We start from the raw sequence: 26,474 nt of genomic DNA on the forward strand, positions 1-26,474 counted from the left end.
ACAAATAGTTGTCCTTACCGAATAGCTATTTGCCATTGGCCCATCACTTTCAGGTGATCTTCCTGAAGTGAACAATAATCAACCTTCTATTGAACTGCAATAGTTGATCCCATGTATATACTGATAAAGTGCCGGCGGGTATATATCACCTAGATATAAACATAAAGGTTGTATTTTGTGAACAAGGAAGCTTTGTTATAATTTCGCTTAAAATATGACAGAGTTGAGAATTGCATATGTACTGCAAAAAGTTCACGTTTCTTTAATTGCTTCATGGAAGACGCACCTATTCGTAACACATAAAAAAATGTTCACATCTTCAACACGGTTTATATACAAATGTCGTAAACACCTAAAACAAAATATCATAAAATCAGAAATTATAACAAGAGTGAATTCTAAACACTTGTCAACAACATACCTTTCAAATATGAACATCAAATAGAACCACATCCATTGTCGTTGCAAAACGTTAAATTAGCCGGTTTTGCTATGGATGACAGTGAATTTTGTCTATTTATAAAAAAAATGCAATATATCTGATACCAGATATAATTTTAAAATTTAAAGTCATGTAAAGTACAAACATAAAAAAGTACAAAAATCCATGTAAAAATCTAAACGCTGTTATAAAAATTTATAATAAATAAAGACATAAAACAATATAAGAAAATATAATATAAGAAAGAAATGTTCTTATAATATATATAAGAAAGACAATATAAGAAAAATAAATGTTCTTACGTCACTTGACCTAGTACATGTCAATTTTGCTCATACAAATTTGTGGGGAATTGTGTTTGTCTACAAGGAGATTGTTATCTTCACATATAAAGTTCTAATCTTCAAAAATCTAGTTTTTGACAAATTATTCCTGAGATCCTTTTAGTTGCTGTAGCGCATTTACAAATAAAGGAAAAACCAGGTAAATTTAAATAAAATGACTTAATAAACTTAATTTCACAATATTCAGTGAGTTCTTCACAAATTAAATTTATTTTAAAATAACACAACTCATGTACATAAATTCTCTAAAAATTATTTGCATTTAATTGAAATATTTTGAATTAATTGCATCTAAATGACAGTTAAATGTTTCAATAAAAAAGTGTTATTTCTTCGAGAATTTTCCAACTACTTATTCGCAAACATTTCGGGAATTCTTACTCAGTGGTGCTGAACTACTTACCGATTTATTCTATTGATATACGATTTAATGATTTCAACTTTTGATCGACAAATGATTTATAATTTATAATTTACTAAAGAGAGATACATTTATTATAAAAATGAAGTCCTTCACTTTTCAAACATTACTATCTCGAGGATTACGGCGGAATTCTTTTTGTAACTTCGTTTTAAAGCTATGAACGAATAGAACATAAACGCAAGAATGGGCATTGGAGCAAAGCCAAAACCAATAAGAATTCAAGTCAATTCTATACTTAGAAAAGAAGAATCAAGTGGAAAATGAAGAAAAAGTTTTATGCCAGTTCCTTCAAAGCACGTGATTCTTTTTATTATTTTTGAAAATGCTTGTTTTATTGAAAACATGTTTCGGTTATTTATGCTTTTCAAAATAATATGTCAAATCGATGAATCAGTTCTTTATTTTATTTTTTTGACAGTCAAATAACGTTAGTTTTGTTCAAAGCATTTAAAATTCTTGTAGATTGTCTGTAATACATCTTATCGAAGATTTTATAGGATTACTGAATATCTTTAAGGTTACTGGAGTGTATCCTAGTGCAATTAGAGCATTTTCTGAGTTCGACAAAAATAGAATAAAAGCATCTAGGCGGCATTCACTGCTAAATGCAGAAACTGCCAGAAAAAAAATAAAATGATTAAAAAAGGAAAATTATTAAAAGCTGAGGAGAAACATGGTATAACCTATAAATGTGGTAAATTTTAAATATGCACACACTTAATTTATTATTAAAACATCTTACTGTATACTTTAAACACATTTTTCTCAAAACTGATTTTACTTATTTTTTGTTCACTGCAAATCAAAATAAAATTATAATATTACTATGAAATTCGGTGGACGTTGTCTTTATACTATTTTCTAGGGAATGATCTAAACGAATTTAGATTGAATATTTCTTAATTTATAGTCTACTGTTTGAATAATAGCGTTCATAAATTTACTAAAAAGTTCATGATAAAACTTCGACTGGCTCTAAAATTTCTATTTATTATTATAACCGTACGCTTGTAGTTCATTCCCTAGAGAAAATACTGCAGTTATTTTGGTATAAGCTTTATTCGAATAAGAGTAATAGTTTTTGGTTTAATCAATTTGAAGTTTTTTTTAAGAATTTGCTTAAATTTATGCTATTAAATACCAATTTTCAAAATTTAATAATATATTGAGTTATTAATGTATCAAAACTTATTAAATATTAACATTCTATTGCTACTTTTTAAAAGTCTTAAACCCAGAAATATGGTTAAAGCCTGCCTACACTATGTTTTCTAAAAGAATGCTCCGAACGTGTTCGGATACCTTAAAAAAATCAATAATTTAATAAATGAAGTAAAAAAATCTGAATCATATAACATAATTCCATAAATTTATATTTAATAATTTTTACATGAATTAATAATACAAATGATTTTAAATGATTTCTTAATTTCATATGTTATAAAATTTTATATATATATTTTCAATAATAGTCGTTTAAAAAAATTACTAAATAAAATGCTTTTTAGATAAAAATAAAAGAAATTCTTCATTATTTCACTTTTTTAAATCGTTGCATTAATTTAAAGAAGTATTTACAAAATACTAACAAAAGAACCAAAGTAAGAATACTAAAATAAAAAAAATAATAATAAAAATAGCTTTTATCAATATATTAAAAGAAAAACTAATTTTTCTCCAAAGATCTGATGAAATGAAAATTATGAAAGAGGGAGGCATAAAGAGCACCTTACATAAATTGGAATCTTATCACTTCTGTGCTCTATTTTAATTTTTACGTGAATATTAAGGATTTTTTTTTATTTCTTATGATAATCAATGTGCTCTTATAGACTCCCCTTCTGTACGTTCTGTACTCTTCTATATGCTTTTTACGATTTTTCTTTTACCTTCTAGATATTTCATAAAAAATTATTTTTCCACTGTAGTGATTTTTTTTTATTTGTCTTTTTAGTTTCATACTATTAATAGTATTTTTAACAACTTTTTATATTCAATATTTTCTTAGACTTAGTCTTTTTTCTTATGATATTTATAATATGTTTATAAATAACATGAAACTCCCCAAAGCTTAACCACGAATCAAACACAGTTATACTGGAACTAAAACTCCAGACACGAACCGCTACACTAAAGGAATCAATCTTCATTAAGTTTACACTCATATTTTAAACAAACATATTAAATTTCAACGCAAAGAAAATTATATTAATATTTTAGATTTCTAAGCGCAAATGTTCTAACTTGCATTTCATCTATATATTTAATACTTTACTACAATTTGAAATATATTTGTTAGAATTAGTAATCTTCTTAGTCTAATAATGCATATTGTAATTAATTTTTTTTAATATGCATACCTTATTACTTTTAATTCTTCTTTTCAAAAATTGAATGCGAAATCGAAATTGTAATTTTTTTTTTTGAATTCATAACAAAGCATTCTGAATAATTGGAATTTTGCTGACATTAATAATATTTTTGAATCTTTATTGAATGTTGGGATTTTTTTCTCGTGTTTTCATCGAGTTTCTATATAATGTTGAGGATTTTCGATACAAATCTTAAATGTGAGCATTTATAGAAGTGTAATTTTTACTGCTTTTAGAAAAGCATGTTATTATTTTATTTTTATTACTTTCTATCTTTAAATCTTTAATGTTTTCGTGACTCGTAAATATTGTTATTATTGAATCTTTAAATGTATGTTTCTCAGACTAATTCCAGATGGCGCCACTTCGGTGAAATCAATGTTTAGTTAAATTAATATATTAATTGATAATTAAAAACTTTAAAATATGTAAAACATATTAATTTAATTTTTAATATGAATTAGTGCATTAATTTTCCTAAAACTATTTAATTAACAATTACGTCAAACATTTTCATATTTGAAGCTCTGCTAAATTTGCATCAATTTTAGAGGTCATTAAAAATTTGAATAATATAATTTTACAGCTGTTCAGCAATATTCTTGCTACATATTGAATGAACATTATTATAATATTTTTTTTGTAAAAGAAACTTTTATATTCAAAATAGACATGAAAATATTTTCCTACTAAACATTCTGGATCTGTTAGATGGTTGTTTATAAAATTATAACAATGCTTTGCGACTAAAGCATGAAATAATTAACAAAGAAGAAAAGTACCGGCCTCTTTGAGGCGTCCCAATCTAATTGTAATAATAATTGAATTAATTATCTGATAACGCTCAAAGGAAGACAAATCAGATGGCAAATGTACAATCAGAAATAAGATTAATGAAGGTAGCTTCATGTTCATAGACTATGAATTGTTATTCAAACGAAATATATTACAATGTATCAAAGGAATACGCTGTTCTCGTTAAAACTTTAATCATAAGAGCAAATGATCCTGCATTTTTCTGAGAAATATAAAGCATTTGATATTCATTATGTCTCTAATAATTATTCGTAAATTTACTGTACTGGAGTTTCAACCTGAATTTATTTCTTTGTTCTTTTGTCCAGAAAATGTTAGAAAATGCATTATATTCCCAACATATTTTTATTTTAATTATTAATGAAAATATATATATCGTATTTTAATATTCAATATCGTATTTTAATATTCAAATAATGTCATCTCAAAAAGAGAAAAAAAAAATAAAATCATTTTATCCATTTCTTCAAATTGATTTTGAAGTCAAAAAATTTTATTATTTTTTCAAATATGAATACTTTTGCTTCAAACTGAATTTATAGAGTCATTAAAATATATTACACAGAATTGTGTATGGATTTGAAAAAATAACTAAAACTGAAATTAATATAATATTTTTATTGTTAAGCATAAAGAAAAAATTCAAAATTAAGACGATCTTCTTTGTACCTGGCATTTTATAAACACAAATCACAGTGTGCTTTTTTTAAACATAATCATACACGGTATAATGAAACCATGAACTTATTATATTCACAATAATTGAATATTTTATATATATTAATAAATAGTCACAAATAAATTTAAATTCAGGGAACCTTGAACCGGAAATGCATTAATATTTTTTTTAAAAAATGAGGGTTATTATAAACCTTGTGAAAAAGTTCTTTGAAATTCTAATTTGCTTATATATTTTCATTATTAAAAATGTAACTAATTTCTGAAAGAAATTATTAATTTATTTAATTAAAAATTAAAATTATTTTATCCAAGATGCTATGCAAATATTTTAACACAATGAGTAGAAATATAGATAAAATTGATATTTTGACCCATTTTAGGGTAGTGCATACTCTTAAAGGGTTTCAAGAATTAAATAATTTCTCTCCTATATTTTCATATGAAGTAAACAGAAATTTTAACTTAATATTATCCTTTTTTTCATTTTATTTAAAAGCACAAGAGAGAAGTTTATAATCAGTTATTTAAACACCTTCAAATATATCCTTCCTCATTTTTGATTATCTTTAATCTTTAAAATTATTATATTTAATAATAATATATGAGTACTTGCTGATATACATATATATTTATTAAATTTGTAAATATTACTCTAATCGGCTTATGATGTATGACTAACCTTTGAAAATCAGGGGTTCTCAAAAGGATGCTCCAAATAGTAATCATAGCACACAACTTGAAATCATAAGCTCCTTTATTTCATTCTTGTACGTGCAACGGCGGGAACATTGTCTCATTGCAGACTTATTCGTGTTTAATCAGTTTTCAAAGAGATCACGATGCCGGCTTGCGAAAAATTACTTAAATGGATTCTGTTTACCAAAAGAACGTCAATAAAATGTCGTGCACGAGTGGAGCCTCTTCGGTAAGATATAATTTCCAAAGAAGCTTTAGCTTTGCTCAGTACTCTCTTTAATATGTAACTGTCTCAATTAAGTCGGTTTCACAGTTTCTTTTATGTGATTTAGTTCCCAAAGCATATTTTAATTGAGTATATTAATGAAATTTTGAAGAAAAATATTGTTTGGGGTATTCTACAGTGAATCCTTTTAACAAATTCCCATGGTTCTCGTCACTTATCTACTTAGTAACAATATTTAGAACTAATGGAAACTGCTTCAGTTTTGAGAAAATAGATGTCAAACTTCGGAACTGAAATTTATATTTTCAGTTTATGAAAATGGAATAAAAAATCTGACAGTTGAAAAATCAGTTTTTTTTTTTTTTTTAGAATTAATAAATTCTAATCACAGTTTCAAAATAATAATTACAATCAAAATCAATTAAAATGTCTAATGAATCCTCATTTTTTCTATCAAAAAATATTTCCATTCTTTCAGCATGTTAAAGTTCTATAGAATACAAGGTAGGTGTTTTAGTTAAAATTTAAATAAGAAATTACAGAAATTACTTTTTTATAGTTCGGGGCAAAATCAGTTCTACAAAGGTTAGGCATTGTGGCTGAAATTCTCCACTGCCTCTCCGCTTTAGCTGTATCTGCCGACTTACGACTGGCTACTCCACACACGACACGATGCTGCTTCTACAATAAATGCCAGAATTCGGTACACAGCAGTTCAGCACTCGCTTGAACTATACACAAAGCTGGATTATTCCGCCGTTGCTTCGTTATCCTCTCGACGACTCATTACTTGTGTGCGCCTTCGACTACTACAATTCCTTCCAGCTTGAGAGTTTCGGTCTTTTATAGTTTCCGGAAGATGGGTGGAGAATGCACAGGACCAAGCAGGCGTATCTCAGTTCCTATTGGCTGGATCACTAAAATTCTCGAAGTTTCCAGTAATATCTATTTTGTCGCCAAATAGTCGCCAAACTCTGATATCACTAACGTGGCATCCGATCAGCCCCCAACAGAGCTGATCGTAAAACGATCATTCCAGTTATTGATATCCATGCTGGGAAGCACCATTACATGTTTGTAACCATATCATTATCATATTTTATTTAGTAATATTTCATTAAACACCATAGTGTTTTAATAAATTAATGTTTGCATTTTACCATCATTGGCGTTTGTGGCACTAAAAGTAATCGATCAGTCAGTGAATAAAAAAAATATTTTCACGAAAACCTTAATCATAAAAAATTCAGAACTCATAAACTTTCAATAAAATATTTCATAAATCGTAATTTAAAGCTTCTATATATAGGATTAACTTTTTATTAATCTTTTTTTATAGCTATCTTCCCTGAGAAAAGTAAAATATGACTTTACCAATGACAAAAAGTTCTTTCTAAAAAATTATTTTTAAAAAAGATTCACAAAACGCCTTTTCATTATTTTATCATTGTCTTCAAATTTAAGTTTTTATAATTGTCTTTAATTAAGTCGCTATTATTGTCTTTAAATATTTTAGGCGTAAAGGTTAATATTAAGTAGAATTAAATATTTTAGAATTAAAGTATAATTTTAATTTTAATTTTTCTTACCAAAGAATAATACATGACAGCCTTTTCTTTATCAGTGAATTTTTAAAAAAAAATATAAAATTAAATTAAATTCTAGAATTCACTAAATCTGGGTAGTAAAAAAACTCGTGTTTATGTGTGTTTTATTGTGTTATTATATAGAATTGAGAACATTTCTTAATAAGGGATTTATCTCGTGTTATCTTTTTTCAATTGATTAGCAAAGAAACATGAACAATATATGTTGTACATCTTTCTCGTTATTTTATCTTGATCATTGATTAGATTAAAAAAAATAAGAAAAATATGTAAATGAGAAGCAATAAATAAAGTATTTCTTTTGCAATCTGATCTTATCAGTGTAAATTAACTTTGTAATTGTCACTGTAACTAACTTTTTTGCAATCCCAACAGTGTAAACCTACATTCATCATTTTGAAAAATTCTATTTTAATTTACTCTGTTTTGAAATCAAACCTCGGATGTTAATTCAGTCCTTTGTCCATCTGTCGGCCCAGTCTATAAACACATGATGAGATGACATCTGATATGTGATCCTTGTCCCAAATGTGGCGATTTGCATCGAATTTTGAATGAATTTCGTTGAAGAGAAATCAGTCTGTCTGTCTCTGTACATGTGAAGGCAATGATTCAAAAACGCGAAAAAAAAATACAACCCTTTAGATTAATGAAATATAATACATGATATGGTCATCAGAGATGTTAATACATGTTAAATTTGAGATTAAATACATCATCGAAGATAGCTTAAATATCTACTTATTTGATTGTTTTTTGTACACTATAAATCAAAAACGCAATGAATGGCCTAAACTCCAGGGATCTTATTAGCTGAAAATATATTAATTTTTTTATCATGTTACGAAACTTAAGACATTATATATTCAGTTACGACACGCAAAAATCTGATGGACTAGAGAATAACTCGTTCTTGTGGATTTGTCGTGCCCTGGGAAGGTTTGCTATCTCCCTTACCATCCTGATACCATAGTACAGTCAGGGAATGCTAGCTTTTAATAGAAGAAATTATAACGATTCAAAATATGGCTGAGTGTTTAGAGATGAATATTTAAATTAGTTATATATGTTTCTCTTCACTACATATTAACTTTTTCTTTTTTTTATAACTTTTGGAATGCACCTAAACGCCCGCTCGACGATACTACAGACGAATCACTGATCCAAATAAATTCTTCTCCTTTTAGTGTGTGATTGATTGAATACCCAAGGCGCGTGCTTTGTTCGTTTGAAATGCACTCTCATATGGGTTTGGATGACTGGGATATTTCCTGTGAACACTCAACGGATATCCGAGTGTAAATTTGCTCAATAGCTATAAGTTGATTGGAGTATTTTTTTGAATGTTAATTCTTTGAAAACACGGGCTGCAAGTGTGAGTTATGAAAGGGTAATATATTTTTCTTATGCTTAAGGGAAAGACCCAGGCATTCTAGTACTTGAGTACCTGAATCTGAATGATCTGAGGAATAAGATTAAAGGTTATATATGTCAAAACATATTGTTTAAGAAACACATCTAACTTTATATCTACTAAACGTTTATTATTACCAAAATAAATAAATAAATAAAAGAACAGTATTTCAACAAATGAGTCAAGTGAAAATAATTGATCTATTTTTAAAATGTGTGACAATAAATTAGATTAATGTTTTTTAGATGATAAATGCAATAATTTAGCGAACTTATTGAAAATAAGTTCAATAAGTTCATCTAAATATAATAAAATCTATTGGAGACATTAATATTGTGAGTTTTAATTAAGTCACCACCCATATTCAGTTGAAATGACGAGTTTCAGGTAGATAAAAGACCGAATACAGAACAATTCTTTAAAGGAAATATAACGCACAAAATGCTTTTAAAAATTTGATTATAATTCCAGAATCACGGAGATTCCTAGTCGAATTAAAGTAAGTTTTAAAACACGAGTTACTTTGTGCCAAGTGTAAATTATTATTAATGAAAAAATAACTCTTACAATTTTTAAAGATTAAATATCATATTATAAAACATCAATAATATTCGAATGTTTTCGTTCAAACAGTATTCATTTATTTTTGTTTATAGTGAATAAAATTCTGAGAAAGAATTATTATTATTTTTTCCCATTTTCGTCAAATCCATTAAATTCAAAAAATTTCCATTTTAAGAAATCAAAGAAGAAAAAGAAAAGAAAATCAAAGCTTGATTCTCTCAAGATTCCGCTTTTATGCACTTTGTAATCAAAAGTAATTTTTTTATTTCTTACAGAACAATTCCTTTCTCAAAATTCTTTGCAATCTTTGTTAGTGCTTTTCTGCATTAATGAACTTCTCCATGGTTTTCCAACAGAAATTTAGAATGGAAAAAAAGAAAAAAAAAACTCATAAATTAACAGAAAAAAAAAAGAAATACTGCTTTTTTTTCTTTCCAACGCTAATAATCATTTTTAAAAAAATTCTCTAGTTAAAAAAATTAGTTCTCTTATTTTCAGTTTAAACATTGTGCAATTCTTTATCAAAGTGGAAAGGTTAAGTTTCACATTTTATGAAGATTGTTGTAAAGCGTTCTTATTTATGAGAAACTAATACCAATCTTTATCACTAATTTCTTTTCATTTCCTTTTTTTTGTCCCTTGAAGCTTGCTTATTTTAATATAAAAGAAAATTCTTGATTTATTTTGCGATATATTTTGTAAAAAAGCATAGAGAAGTGATGAGAAGAACAATATGAATCTTTTCTGGAAACAGATTTTAGGATAATTTTTTTTAAAAAAATGAGGGATATTTTGCACATTAAGCAGTTTGATATAATTGTCAATAGATTAAAAAAAACACTTGCAAAAATCACACTTTAATCAATGTATTAAAATTTGATAGTCTTGATAAATATGTTTAATGCTTTTTAATTTATGATTAATAATTATGATTAATGATTTATGATTAATAATTAATTTTCTTAAATGTGAATATTAAAATTTACACAAATAAACATTCAATTTCGTTATCACCCACATAAAATAGAAGTTTAATTAGGTTAAAAATTAAATGAATATATATTAATATTATATTGTTAATTATTAATTGTTATTGAATAACATTTTATTAACAACAATAAACAAATTCTTAAATTTCAAATTATTGTGCATTAAAATGTGAGTGAAAAAATTATCCTCCAACTTCTTTTTTTCATCTACAAACAAATCATGTTAATTGCTTTTTAATTTTCCTGTTAATTGTATTTTTAATTAATAATTAATTTTTTTAATGTTATGGAATGTTGAAATGTTTTTTTTCTTCAAAATTCACGATTATTCTCATGAAGGCAAATTTTAATTTAGAAGATTAATTGAAAATTAAATTCTTTAAATATTAATTGTTTATTGTATATGCTTTGATAATATGTTTATAGAAAGACAAGTGTGAACGAATAAGTATTCAGTATGCAATTATTGATAAATTTTTATACAAAATGCTTATTATACTTTTGATTGTAAATAATGATTTATATTTGAGAATCGTTTTAGCATAAAAAAATTGGTACTTTAAAACTTGTGTGGATATAATAAAAATTATCACAAACAGTTATCACAACTTTTTCAAAAATTCGACTTGTTTTAAACAGCTATAATTTCTTATAATTCAGTTGTGTTTTTATGGTAGCAAAAAATATCACTTGAAATTTTCAGTTTTCCTCGCATTTTTGAATATCTTTTACTAGCCTGAAAAATATTATATTATTATTATTATTATTATTAAAAATATTATTTAAAAAATATTGTCATTTTAAATGCTGTTGGATGTTACTATTTTAAAATGGATGCTGTAATTTTAAAATTTACTATATGTTTAAATTGCTTTCATCTTTCGTATTAATTGAAAATATACTTCGTTATAATTGCATTATACATTATTTATCCTTTTTATAATATTTTCTTTTTTTAACATTATTAACACTTTTATGGGTCTCCTTATTGACCAATGAACCAATTACATTACAATCTTTTTTTTTATTTCTGACTTTCAATGAAATATTGTTTTTCTTTTCAGAAAATATGCTCTGCTTGTGGCAATCAATGCAAAACTAATTTATACCCATTGATAAGTCTGACCTCTGAATCCTGAAATCGATGAATGAAAATAAGAATTTCGAAGAAGCATGTTTCTTTCTGAATTGAACATGCTTCTTCAAAACATGAGTTTTGAAATTCTTCCTACAAAAATAATATTTTTAAATCCTCATTTCAGCTTAAAAGGACACAAAAGAAATAAAAACGAAAACAGTGAACACATATGATTGAAACATTTTATATTTTTATCGAAAATACCTCCTTCCTGGGAATAATTTATTTTTCATCACATGGCAGTTGACATCTCATTTATTGGCTTTGATCTTCGGTGAAAAAAGATGGTTTATCATATCAGTCGGTTTATGTCCATTCTGTATTTTAAAAGTTTTAATTAAATATTCTAATCACAGTTTGGATTATTGTTTATATCTTTGTCTTTAAATATATATCTCATTTTAAATCAAAAATATTGTTGTTTTTAGACTCATTTAATGGCAAAATAAAACATATATCGCTCATTAGATTTTGAAAAGTAATGGAATAGAGCATATTTAATATTTAAAGCAAAGTGATTTTTTTTAAAAAATCTTGCAATCTTAATTTACTTTGAATGGATGTATTGACTCTGTAATCACTTTCACTAATGTCATTGCGAACCACTGATGATTGATGAGATTGATAATAAGAAAAGATAAGCAATTTAAACAAATGCTGTTTTAACATTTTTTAAAGAATATTTATGATAGGATCATATCAAAGTGGTAATATATGATTTATGATGGAAACATTATTAAAAATCTTTTGAATATTCAGATTATTGAGTAATCAAATAATTAGCAGTTCGATTTCTAATTTCGGATGAATACAATATTTTGTTAATTTTGAAAAAAAATTTTGATCAATATTTTAAAATTGGAGGGTATTACAGCTAAAGAAATATATAAAAACGAAAGAACTACAGTTTAATGTTTTAAATATTCGCAACAACATACTGTATTAAATTTGAGAAAAAAGTTTTTTCCGTGAATGTATATATTTTATCATTTTTACTCAGATTTCTTATTGTAATAGGGAAATACAAAATCCATTGCATATGCTATATTCTTAATAGGTCTTTTCCATTGAATTAAAATAAAAATATTGCAATGTTTTCCTGTAATTTTAATACAACATTATTTAAAAACTGTTTTATTAATATTATTTGTTGGATCTTACTATCATACAATGAACGTTAGGAATTAAAATCCACTGAGTACCAAAATTTTATAAAACATACTTTTGTTTTTGGAACACCTAAAACATTGAAGTGAACGTTATAAAATCAAAATAAAATTTTGTTTCGATATTTTGATGTGTATTTTGAATAATTTCTGTTTTCTAAATATCAATTTTAAAATTAGATATATTTATTTATATGAATGTAATGCATTCAATTTATTCGCAATTTTAGGTTTAATTTTTTTCATAACCTTTTAAACTCAACCTTCACTTTTTTCTAACTTGCGTGTATTTTTATCTGTTCTGAGATTTTTAGATTCTAGTTTTTGTAACATTAATTATCCAACTTCAATATTGAGTTAGCACACATTTATAATAACTCCTTGTACAGAGAGATTTGGGAAAAATTCTCATCTGAATGTCTGTAAGGTCTGAATGCTTTTCCGCTATTTTCATTTTCTTCTTCTACATTAACGTAGTGAGTGTTAGCTCTTGAATATTGTCCATAATTATCACAAAGAGTATTCATTGGCCTCTAAAAGTCAATCTTTCTGCTTTATGTAAGAAAGACGAATTTTGTTTATTTAAAAGCGATTTTCTATTGCTTATTCAATGAAATTACATCACATGCTTGTCTGAACATAGTAACTCAAAAGCACAAAGGACTAAACGAATATTTTGGAATAAACCCAGGCTTGAGAGTTTCGATCGTATATTGCATGTGGACAACGATACTAAAATCAAAGTAAATATTCTCCCTTCGAAACTCTAGTATTTATTAAATAATACACCACATTTTTTATTAGTAAAGTTAATCATGGGTACATTCTATGTCTCCTTCTTTTGAATGGATGAGCGGAATTGCCTATAAATGCCCAATTTTGAGCTAAGGTTTCTAGTGTAATTTTTTCATTAAATTTATAGATAATATGGTAGCTAATTGGATTACTTGGTAATATTTATTGCCAAATTACAAAATAATTCAAACGCTTATGACGTTCACCCAGACATGCTAATAAATGAAACATGGCATTTAATAAAATTTATTTTTTCTTCATTTCATCATATAATAAGCATTATGATTTATACTTGAGATTTAATTTCAATTTATATAAATTTAAAAACCATCAGCATAAAAAAATATTTTAGAAAATAATTTGGTTCATGATGAAGAATTTCCTTCCTTACATGACCTTTTTTAATATGTGTCATATAACACCGACAACCTTTTCATCTTTTAATAAAGGTGCTTCTGGATGTTTCGCTCCCTCTACAGAATTCAGCACTCATATGTTTCTAAGATGACCTTCGAATGTCTTTCTCTTATTCTAATTCTAATGGGCTTAGAAGGAGTAATGGTGATTGTTGCGGTTGGGAGAATTTTGTCTCTTTGATCCAATGATTCCAGTGTATAGTTTCGAAGTATGGTGGAAATAATAACCATTAGTTTCATCATGGCCAAATTTTGCCCTAAGAGGTAAAGAAAAAAAGCATATTTAATTAGACAATATAGCACCATAAAGCATTTATTAATTTCTTCAATTGCTAATGATCTGTTGAAAAAAAAAGAACACCTGTATTTGTATGATTTTGATTCTTATTTCCATTGAAAATGAGAGTAATTTTTATTGAAATAAAAACCCAAAGCCAAATATCAAATGACAGAAAAAGAATATTTATTTTATTATGTATTTATGTTTGAAAGAAACTTTGTAGAATTATTTCAATTTTTATGAATCAAAACAAAAAATTGTAAATTCTGAGAAAAGCTGTACGAAAATGAAATTCATCCGGAAATGATTCCTATTATTTTTAGTTTCTAAACGAAATATATATAGAAAAAGAAAGCATTGTAATCATAAAAAAATCCGAATTCGAGATTTTGACGCGTCCCCATATTTAGACCTCTTTTAGCAATTTTGAAATTACTTTTATATGTCGCCTTTGTCTATCCGTGTGTCTATGAAAACAACAAACCAAAAATGCTTTCATTCGACACATGAAATCAGGCATATTGTCTTCACACCAAATTTATAAATGAGATATATATTGCACCAAACACCAAAGATGATGATTACCAATTACACAGTGATTTTGTAATTTTTTAGCCAATTGACTCATAATGAGGCTAAAAAATAGCTCGCCAAAATGAGAAGTAAACAGATTTCAAATGTCTTCCTTCTTAGCTGACGTCCATTCTTACTGATATCGTCTGTCCCCAAAAAAAATATATATCTCAATTTTGGCTTCATAATGAGTCAATTGCCTAACAAAATTACCAAAATTGCAGTGCATTGCATCTGGCAATGATTACTATTATACATTATTTTTACTTTTTTCTATACGAAATAAAAATAAAGCATTGCAATAAAAAAAATTGAAATCAAAATTTTTGACATGTTCTCAAATTTGGACCTTTTTTTGGTTCGAAAAACCATTTTTGGAGTTATGTTTGTACATCGCTATGTCTGTTCACCTGTTCATAAACGCTTTCATTTAAATGCAGGAAATTAAGTATGTGGTCTTCACGTAAAATTTATACATATTTGTTAAATTTTGTACTAAAGAAATCCATTAACATGATGCTTGCTTTCTGGCTGTACGAGCAAAAGTGAAAATAGTAACAACAAAACAAGAGCTAGATATCGAAAATTTAGTGCACCGTTTTACCATCTTCAATATAGATGTTTCTCAAATTTTGAACTTAATCTGTTTATGGGTTAACCATCTCTCGTTTTATATTTTCGCTTTTTTAAACATGTTAACTTAAAAATGCAGCAACTTAAATAAAGAAATTTAAAATATTATCTTGCGGTTACAATTGTAGCTACATGTCAAGTTTCAATTTAAATCGATCGAAATAAAAATATCAATATATGTGTTCGATCTTCTGGTACTTGTGTTTTAACTGCTGGTTGAATAAATCTACCCAAATGAATTTAAAGATTAATTTTTATAAATGAAATAATATTTAAGATTTTTAATTGAACAAAGGGAATGATTTCCCCTTTACATTTTCGTATACTTAGATTATATGGACACGTTCTTTTCATTTTTCCTTACAAGGTTCTGCATTCCCTGAAAATATCACTTAGGGAGGTAGACGACAAAGTTTTCAAAAATAACAATGTCCACATGGTGACGCCCCTCCTCCTGCTTCCTCGTGTAATTTCGTGTGACTTATTATAACGTTGATAGCCAACTGGCAGCAATTTTCATTCCTAAACTATTCGAGTTCAAGTATCTTAGAACATTGAAACGTCCCCCTGAGTCTCTCTTTCAAAGATTAAAAAAATGTCCTGTCCCCTCAAAGGATCCCGTGATCTTAGGGAGTTACTATACAAAAGAGAACTTCCTTTACTTGATAGCCACTGAGAAAATGTATACTTGGACATCACTTCAGAGTTGTCAAAAAATCTGCACTAATCCAACTGAACAAACATTTCTAATGAATTAAGTATGAGCAACGAATATTTAATCAATCACCCCTAAAGAAAGGTGGCAAAGGGGAAGGGAGATTTCGCAGTGATTCCCAGTTTAGGGTATTTCAATATTATTAGAATTAATATATATGTATTATTTTGGCATAATGTGGCATACGAAATTATTTATTATTACCTTTCAAGTTCCATATACGTTTATTTTCAAATCGACTCTTTGATAGATTGGCACTCTTTGACAGATTAAGTAAAAATTATAATATTCATCCTTTCTGACGATTAAACAATGCATCAAATTCAATAAATCCAGCTCTTTGTGTTTTTAAGTTGAGGAGTTTACATGCATATAGAAAAACATACAGTTTCGTTTAGATAAATGTTGTCTTTAAATTCGGCAGGTGTGAACTACATATTAAATTTCGCTTCTCTACCTTAATGCGTTTTTGAACTATTTCATTTTATGAAAAAAAAAAAGAAAAGTCAAGTCAGACAGTGAGAAATAATTCCAAAAATGTATTCTTCGGACTGAGAGGGTTTGAAGCTTCGAAAGTCTAGCATCAAAATCAAAAATTCGGCATCAAAATCTAGAAGTCGAATTTTCCGACAATTATAACACTTTCTCTTTTTATATAACATATAAGAGGAAATAAAAATGGTTAATGCGTTTGAAGAATATTTGAAACTGTCTTCTCTACTGCAATCGAAAGCACAATAAATATCGTGTTTTCTGAGTATTAAAATATTTAAAATTATAATGCAAAAAATTCAAGTGATTATAAGAGGAATCAATTCGGATATAAAGTAAGAAAAGGGAAGGGAAATTTTGAATGAGAAGAACACTTTTATTGACTTTCAACTAAGATCATCGCAGTCATGACTTTCTCTCTAATTTAGAAGGATTAATGCCTTTCTATCCATGCCTGGTGGAATTCTGTCCTCTAAAACCGTTATGGTGCGTGAATGTACTTGCACCGTATTACAATGTGCAGACGTGCTACATAATGTGGAATTCATAATGCAAATGCGCTTAGTATAATATTCAGGCATTCATAATGAAATGTTCTATATTATACTTCCAGCTGTGCAATTTGGCATTTCATGTCTTTTGAAGCAATATGGACAGACATAGACATGGTGAAAACAAATTTGAATACGATTCATTTCGTAAAGTTATTATTAAGATAATTTTGAAGTTAAGGAAATTTTGATACCCTACATAATTGCATAAATATAAAACACTTAAGTGGCCTCAAAATTAGGCAGAATTTGATAATCATCATTTTGTAGAGCTTGCTCGATTGGATTGTTTATGTTCTAACTGTAAAAAAAAATTAAAAAAAAAAATGTGAGACTATTTTTAGGAGTGAGAGGAAAGATAAAAAGAGGAGATGTTTACATTTGACAATAAAACAAACTCAGATTACTCGTGGACTGAATTAAAATAATACCGTCAGAAACGACACTATACTCCCATACACGTGAAAAAATTAAAAAAAAAAAAAAGGTCTAATAGGGAGAAAATAAAGGTCAAAGAATGACAAAGAATTCCGGAAATGCTCTCATCATTCCACGTATCTCCCTTAATGAGATAGAAATCATCGAAAAGTGGTCGTCTCAGAATACTGAAACGAACAGTAGTTATTTTTTTAAAGTTGGGTGGTAAGAAAAAAATTAGCATAAATAGTGTAGTTCCGTTTTAAAAAACGGAATCGTCGGAAACGAAAAGTTAGAAAAAAATGGAAGCATTGAAAAATTATTCATAAGGGGAAGATTTATGAATGGTTAAGAATAAGAATCATCCAATTGGAATTTTAAAAAAAAACCAAAGGTGTCTATGTTTTAATTTACAGAAAAAAATTTCAGACCTACAGAAATGGCGTCAATTTTTGTCGCCAATTACACTCATGTCCAAAATTAAGGTCACAAACATAAAATCTGAGAAAAATGAAAAACCAATCACTGTCTTGCCACGAAATTTGGCACAGAGGTACACTACAATGGAAGAAAGAACATAGACACATAACAACATGGAAAAGATTTTAATTGGGAATTAAGAAACAGGGTATATCAAAAAGTGTTACATTGTGAATCAGAGATAAAGCATTTATCTCGGGAAAAGACTGTCTAATATGGAGTGTGAGAACCGTGCACTGCTATACAGGCTTCACAACGAGCTTTCATACTGTTTATGTGGGTGTCAATAAATGCTTGGGGCAACAAAGCCCATTCTTCCAAAAGCGCGACTTTTAACTCTTGGAGGGTATTAGGAGAAGGGTTACGCTGTGTAATGGCTCTTCCGAGACCATCCCAAACATTTTCAATAGGATTGTGATTCGGAGACCACGAGGGCCAGTTCATACGTCGAATATCCTCTTCCTCAGGAAAATCATCAACGATTTGGGCTCTGTGTGGACGCGCTTTATTGCCTATAAATAGGAAGGCCAAAAGCACCCCGGAACAACCTCGCACAGGCTTCAAGGATCTCATCTGTATAGAGATGTGCATCGACAGTACCCGCGTCGAAGACCTGCAGTGGTGTACGACTGCCCAACATTATGCCAACCCAGACAAGTATTCCTCTGCCATCAAATCTGTCGATTTCTTTTACGTAGGAGGGATGATAGCGACCTCCTCGCTCTCTCCAGATGAAGATTCGACGGGTGTCACTCTATATGGTAAATCTCAACTCATCACTGAAAAGAACACGCCCCCATTCTTGCTGTGCTCAAGACTGCTGTGTTAGGCACCATAAGAACCGGGCTTTTCTGTTGGATGCATTCAAAGGGACGCACTCAACTGGTCGCCGTTCATAAATGGCCCTCTCTGCTAGACGTCTGTATACTGTTTGCCTGGAAATTCTTATTCCAGACGCAGAAGCAAGGTCAAGAGCAAGTTAAGGAGCCGTTGTCAGCTTATGCCGTCGTGCGCTTAATGCCGAATAGCGATCCTGTGCAGGCGTCTTTGTTCTGTGACGGCCTTGGCCGGCCTTCTTGGTTACAGTACCACTTGTTTGGAATTGATTCCACAACCTCTATACCACTTTTGGTGCTACTTGTAATCATCGAGCCACCTCCGCTTGTCCAGCTTCAAGCCTGCCAACGGCTCTCCATTTCAATGAATCGATTATGAGAACTCATTCTCACTGGAAACATGTTAAATTTTTTGTTTTAATTAAATATCACAAAATTGCAGACAAAAAGCCCCGATGCCTAAGCGGTCTAATTTCAGTAGTTCCTCAAAAACTAATGCTAAACAACATTTTTTTTCCCACAACAAAGGTTAATATCGTGTTGCCGGTCCTTCACAATATATAAAATATAATTTGTTTAAATTTTAGTGGTAGCCATTTAGAATTACTTTGAAAAACATTTTTGTGACCTTAATTTTGGACATGAGTGTAGTTTCCTTTCTTTTAGATAATCGGAATACTCTATCATAACTCCTCAAGTAAAATTTAAAAAGAAAATATGACAAAAATAATATATTGTATTTTCGTGATAATGACTGAATTATTACTACTTACCATCTTCGGCGAATATTTCAATGTTTTTACTTTGTCGATGAAATATATCTTATCAAAACATACAAAAAGAAGTAAATTCCGTTTTAATTTTTAAAGATTTTAGAATTATATTTTTTCAATTTCTACCATTACAGATATGTCTCTTAAAAATTTTTTTAGAAACTGATGATGATGATAAATTTGCAATAATTTACCTTTATTAATGAATGTGTTTATATTTATTGTTATCACCCAGTGATTCCAAAAGAATCACAATATGATTATTGGGAATTTCTGAGCAGAGTGAGCAATGGGTTAGTCCTTAGTACATTACAAATCTCTATCGCAATCTAAATAATTTTTAAACGATATGGACATGTTAAATAATATTATCGTTAAAAATTAATATCATTAAATAAATGTTAATTAATATCATCGTTAAGTTAATGTTAATTAATATCATCGTAAAGTTAATGTTAATTAACGTTATCGTTATTAATAACATCATTAAAAAATGTTGTCGTTTAAAAATCTAAAGATTTTAAAACGATATGGATATTTATTGTTAATCTATTTAATTTTTTTTGTCGTTTATCGATTATTCAAGCCTAATTTATTCAGTATTTGTTATTATTGCAATTATCGAGAGGATAGATGTTTGTAGATTTCAGAACTGACCTATGCATTTCCTAGGTCCAACTGAAAACGGGACGTAAGCATATGAGTTACGACTTTGAGAATTCTCTTGTGAAAACCTGTCTGGAATAAACCTTTCTGAATCTGGGAATACTTCCTCGTCTCGATGGAGAGCATGTGGCAACACCACACAGGTTGTTCCTCTAGGTATCTGATAGCCACCTATAAAATAAAGTAAAAATTATAATGATTCAAGTTGCTAAAAAATTTATTCAATCTTCAGTAGAATACAATATTTGGAATACTTAGCTAAGAAAGGCTCTAGATAATCTAAAGGGTGTCCCAAAATTAAAGCAAGACTTGAATTTGCCACCATTTGTACAGTAAAGGGGTGGCAACCTTATTAAAAAACCATTTGACAACTGATAGTTAGAAAAAATTGAGAGTCATACAATAGAACAATATTTTCATTGTTGAAGGATATTTCAAAAATAATGAATCTCTGGCGGCCACAGTTTGGAAATTTAAGAATTAGCCCACTAGATCTTGTGATTTAACACCATTGAATTTCATTTTATGGGGTTATTTTAAGTCAAAGTTCTATACCAACAAGTCCACAAGCAGGCCTCCATTGAAGGAGGAAATTCAACATAGCATCAACGAAATTCAGGCACATTTATGTAAAACGGTCATGGAAAATTTCGACAAAAGAGTGCGTTTGTGCCAGATTAGTTTTGAAATTCATTTGCCTTATGTTTTATTCTATACATAACTCTATCCTGTGTACTTTACAATTCAATAAAACTATAACAATTTAAAGGAAAAAATTGTGTTTTTTTATTTAATTCAAATCTTTCGTTAACACGTTGTTCTATCGTGTAACACTCCATTTTTACTCACCCTAAGCTATCAGCTGTCAAGTGTTTTTTTAATGGGATTTCCAAATGCACAAATGACTGGAAAATTCAAAGCTTTCATTAATTTTGAGACACTTTATTATAACTGCTTAGTTATTCACCACATTTCTTTGCCGTGAAATATCGTCTACTGTAAAATCAATACTAAACATTCAGCTTTGTAACTGTCCAATAAGATTTGCCGATTCTATCAATTTTTTATTCTTTGTTTCCCAGTCAATAACGCATGCATATTCATTCGATTCAAGTCTATAATACCTTGGTCCCACTGTTTATCTGCGGCAATGCTGAACCACACAAGATTGTATAATTAGCTTGTGACTAACTAAAATACTAACAGAAGTAGAGTGTAGCCGGCGATAATTTAAGTATAATCTTTTCCACTATCTCATCATACGCATAAAAATTTGCAGATTATGGCTATTTAAAACGAGTCCTTCCTACACAAGTCTTCACTTCCGCTGAAGTTATCAATTTTCAATGGGTTGGAGGGATACTTAACCCACACCAGATGATGATTTTGGGGGAATTATTTTGAGTAGTGAATTGATCAGCAAAAAGTATATGCCTGTGTTCTTGCTTATAAGAATAAGGCTTCTGACTTTAACCCTTTTTGTTCGAAGCATTGAGCTAAATATATGCTCACTGGGCATAAAAATTTTTTCAACTAGCCTTCTGGACATAATTTGTGTTGAAATGATTATATTAATTGTAACTGTTAATAACTAACTAACTGTAACCAAGTGATAGGTATATTGTAGTTAGATTTGTGTGAATTGTAATTTAGTTACTGACTTGTCTGCAAAAGAATTGACTCTTCGATCTATAGCTCAAAATTGTCTCTATGACCTGAAAGCATTATTCAAGATACTATTACCTATTGTGTGACATCAACTTGAGATAAGCTTCAAGCTTTTTTCCTAGTTCATCTATCATCTTTACTATCTGCACCTATTACCATAATTATGTACTGTCATAATTCATCCTTAGAGGACCAAACAGAAAGCAACCTATGGTATCTGTCCCAGATACAATCGGATTTCAGGTCCGATCTATCTCACCGCAATTTTTGCTTTGGAAATTATTTGTATGATATTTTAAATTATTAGAATGATAATAATAGAAATAATAGAAAATAATAGAAAATTCAGTGCATAAAAGTGATAGAATTAGAGCTTTCAGTAATGCATTCATAGTTTCACTTGCCACATTGATTTAAAAGAATTTTTTAAAAATAGTTCCCAATACCTTATTTATTTATATCGATATGTTAAGTTAAATTTTCTGCTTACCTTTTCTTTGGTATTTTTTTAAACCCTCATCTTAAAAAAGTTTATATTTTCATCATCTATAGGATTCAGAGAACTAATTTTTTCTGTACTCCTTCGGGCTTCAAATTTTTCTTTTAAAAAAATACACTTATGTAGACAAAAATTCCATTGAAGGAACTCTAACTTATATTTTTACTGAAAAAGAAAAATGTCTTATAAGCACTTAATATAGTGTAGTTGCCATAATGTTATTCCAAAATATGTAAGTTCTTGATTTCTTAAAAACATTGATCAGAACTATATTTAATAATAACAAACAAAAAAAATGGACGCTAGATTGAGCATATACTTTTTTATTAATTAATTATGGTTTGAATTTTAACATTTATTTAAAAAGCTTTTTTCCAACAATGCATTTTAAAATTTTATATATTGTTATTCCAATGCTATGAATTCTAAAATGTCTGGAAAAGTTCACTTTCATTCATACATCTGAAATTATTTATTATATGTTTATTATTATTATTCAGTATGTGTTGTTTTCATGAAAACGAAAAATAAATAATGAAAATTATCAACATACATATGTTTATATCCTTGAAGAGTTCTCTTGCAAACAAATATACTGGTGGATACAGTCGTAAGGTTTCCTATATGAAATAAATTAAAAAACAAATCTATAGCACAATAAAACGAAATAAAGTAATTCAGAGTTATAAGAGTATATCAGAATGTAAGAGTTGCTATTTTATTTTTCATTTAATATGAAAAGCTAATGAAACGATAAAACACATCCAATGACAGAAGACATTACAATCAGTTACATCAAACAGCCAATCAGAAGCGAGAACACATATCTGCTGAAAAGTTACAACTCAACTCACCGTAACATCGCTTCTAAATTCTAATTCTAAAGAATTTGTTCATGTTGTTTGTGAGTATTAATTTTGTTTAAAATTGGCTGTAATCTGAATAATTAATGCGATTATTATAAAAGCTATCTACAACGACATCTAGCTCAATTTTCTGAAGCTGGCCGTATTTATCGGCAAAATAACCGAGATGTAATTAACACATGGCGAAGAAATGCTCGCAGAAGAATTGAGCAGTCGACATGTCTGAATGAAAATAAGTATTTTGGAGAGGCGATGTACCTTGAAGATTATCAGACGATGTACCTTCTTTATTAATTGGTACACTCAGTGAAAAATGTACGGATTATTGTATTCTTCCATTTTTTGCAGAATATGCCAGACCTAAACACAACTGTTGTCACAAAGAAAAGGTTGAACTCGCTGATGTTATTTATGCAGAAGCATTAAAAATTCGTTTTCTCGGCAGTTATTCCGATGCTATTACTTTAGTTGAATAATTATATTTGAAAATTAATGGAAGGGATGATGCATTTTATAGGAAGCATCCGGCAACCTATTGATTAAGACAGGCTCTATCATGTGCGCTTTAGTAACGGAGATTAATTTCTGGCTTATGCCTTATAATCCATTTTACCTCATCTTGCTTACTTAGTTATCGCATTATTAATTTAATATGTTTTTTAGATGTCTTCTTATGATATACATTGACTCATTGAATTCATTCAACTGTTGCAAAGCACAAAAGGAATCAATTGCATTGCTTTATAATGGAATAATCATTTTTTTTCGCGAAGCAAACAAAGTGATGATTGCGTAGACATGAAAATACGACTCTAGCCTTTTTTTTTGTTTTCCAATTTGAATTATTTATACAAAATAATAATAATAATAAATAATGAAGCTTGTAAATTTATTAAATTTAATGTCTGTTCTTAACACAAATCATTTGTGACAAAGCAGTTTTCAATAAAGCAAGCGTCATATACTTAATTCCGAGAAGAATTTATAAATTATTGAGATTTTGTTTAAAATATACTATTAAATAGAAGAAAATTGCCGAATTTTATATTCTTTTGGTTAAAAACTAGGCATAAAATTAAAAAACTGACATATAATTAAAAATATTTTAATTAATAATATTTTTCCTGAAGTATTATTTGAAGCTATGATTATTTACTGAGATACTATGAATTATATATCTATCAAAATTATAATCAAAATTTTAAATATTTTGCTAAAGAAACTATTAAGACCAAGTTACATTAATGATTTAGTAGAGCATTTTAGTGACCATTCATCCCGGTGAACCAGCTGGTCAACAAAAATGGGTAGTATTGAATCAAATTATCAATAACTAGTTTCGCTTTCAGAGTACATCTTTCTAGTACCAATACTTCGATTTATTGATTTATTGGCGTTATAAAAACCTCAACAAACGGGTTTCTTTACGTGAAAAAATAATGTAAATATTTATCTTCATATTTTCATGTGATATATTTTCTTTATTATACGCTTAATTTTTTTAAACAAAAAAAAATGAATCTTATTTTCTAATGTGCTTCTATAATAATGCCTTGCTTTTTTTCTAGAAGTAACAAGATGGTGAGAAAAGTAGTACATTTTTCACACTGTCAAAAATTATTAAAATTTATGCTATAAACATTCAGCAAAAATATCAAAAATTCTTTTTATCTAATTGAAGGATACTTAGACTCAAACGAAAGAATATGATGCAATATGTGTTCACAATTTAAAATCACCTAATTTTTGTGAATGAGAAAATGATTCAGTGCCACATAAATGTTGCTTCTAGATATTTACTACAATTAGTAAAAATATATTTCTGCCAATTGAACTTTTAATTGCATGAAAGATAACCGAGAAAGAATAATCGGAATAATTACTCCTTATCTTTTCTTCCTAATATTTATACTCAAACCTATTTGTAATGAATCCATGACCATAAATGTAGGCCATATCTTAGTTTATATTTTTACAAATTATGAAATATTTGCTTCTACCAATCCACGAATAATGAATGATTGTTTAATGTATAATATGTATAGAATAAATGTTTCATTATCATATAGCACTTTTGGTAATTCAAAAAAAAAATGCTAGCAGTTAAGTTAAGACTGTAGCAAATTAACAGAAAGTTGTAATGAGATGTAAATAATTTATTCTTTCTGTGGGAATATATATGAAAATCGTAATTTTCCTCCTTGAGTCATTGACATTGCTACATCATTTAAGTCACCCTTTGGCCTTTAATATTCTGGAATTCCACGAACATCTTACACATAAAGGATTCTCTATTCTCCTTTGCTGGGTTCCCTCTCTTTTCGGGATAATTAGCAATGAACTAGCTGACAATTTGGTAAAATCTGCCACTACTATTTTAAACTGTCCTGTCCCTTTCAATGATATAAAAAAAATATGTTGAAATCAACCTCCACTCAAAATGGCAAAGTGAATGGGACCTCGAGAATACAAATAAGCTCCATTCAATGAAACACATTAATGATCACTGGCCCAGCCTTTCTAATAGAAAGAATGATACAACTCTCACTCGTTTAAGAATAGGTCACACTCGACTCACACACATGCATTTGTTGCTGGGAGAACCCACCCCTGAGTGTACAGAATGCCATTGCCAATTGTCAGTTCAACACATTCTAATTGATTGCCCACAATTCATTCACAAAGCACCCGTTGCTTTCAGTCTTCCTCTATCATTTTGAAAGACATTCTTCACAAAATTAATCATTCAAATCTTTTCATTTTTTAAAAAAAATGATCGGTTTTTACCATTTGATCTAATTAAAAATGGTTCAATTTTTTTTCCCGTTTACATAAACATTGACAAATTATGACAAATGATAGGAAGTTTATGATTATATATTATTTTTATGATTAGTTTATAATTATATAAGAGTTTTTAAACAAGGTTTTAATT

General features: G+C 28.3%; 1 protein-coding gene across 1 annotated transcript in view; it reads right to left on the minus strand.

The window, feature by feature from the left end:
* Positions 1-14,062: 14,062 nt before the first annotated feature.
* LOC129962876 (cytochrome P450 4V2-like) overlaps positions 14,063-26,474 on the minus strand; it is a 43,544-nt gene continuing 31,132 nt past the window's right edge. Inside the window, exons 10-12 of the mRNA XM_056076876.1 lie at positions 23,227-23,293; positions 20,498-20,677; positions 14,063-14,347 (exon numbers count right to left, since the gene is read on the minus strand). Coding sequence (XP_055932851.1) covers positions 14,157-14,347; positions 20,498-20,677; positions 23,227-23,293 — 438 coding nt within the window. The 3' untranslated portion in view covers positions 14,063-14,156. The remainder of the gene's footprint in view (positions 14,348-20,497; positions 20,678-23,226; positions 23,294-26,474) is intronic.

This window comes from Argiope bruennichi, chromosome 3 (assembly GCF_947563725.1).
Source record: "Argiope bruennichi chromosome 3, qqArgBrue1.1, whole genome shotgun sequence".
Taxonomy (NCBI): Eukaryota; Metazoa; Arthropoda; class Arachnida; order Araneae; family Araneidae; genus Argiope; species Argiope bruennichi.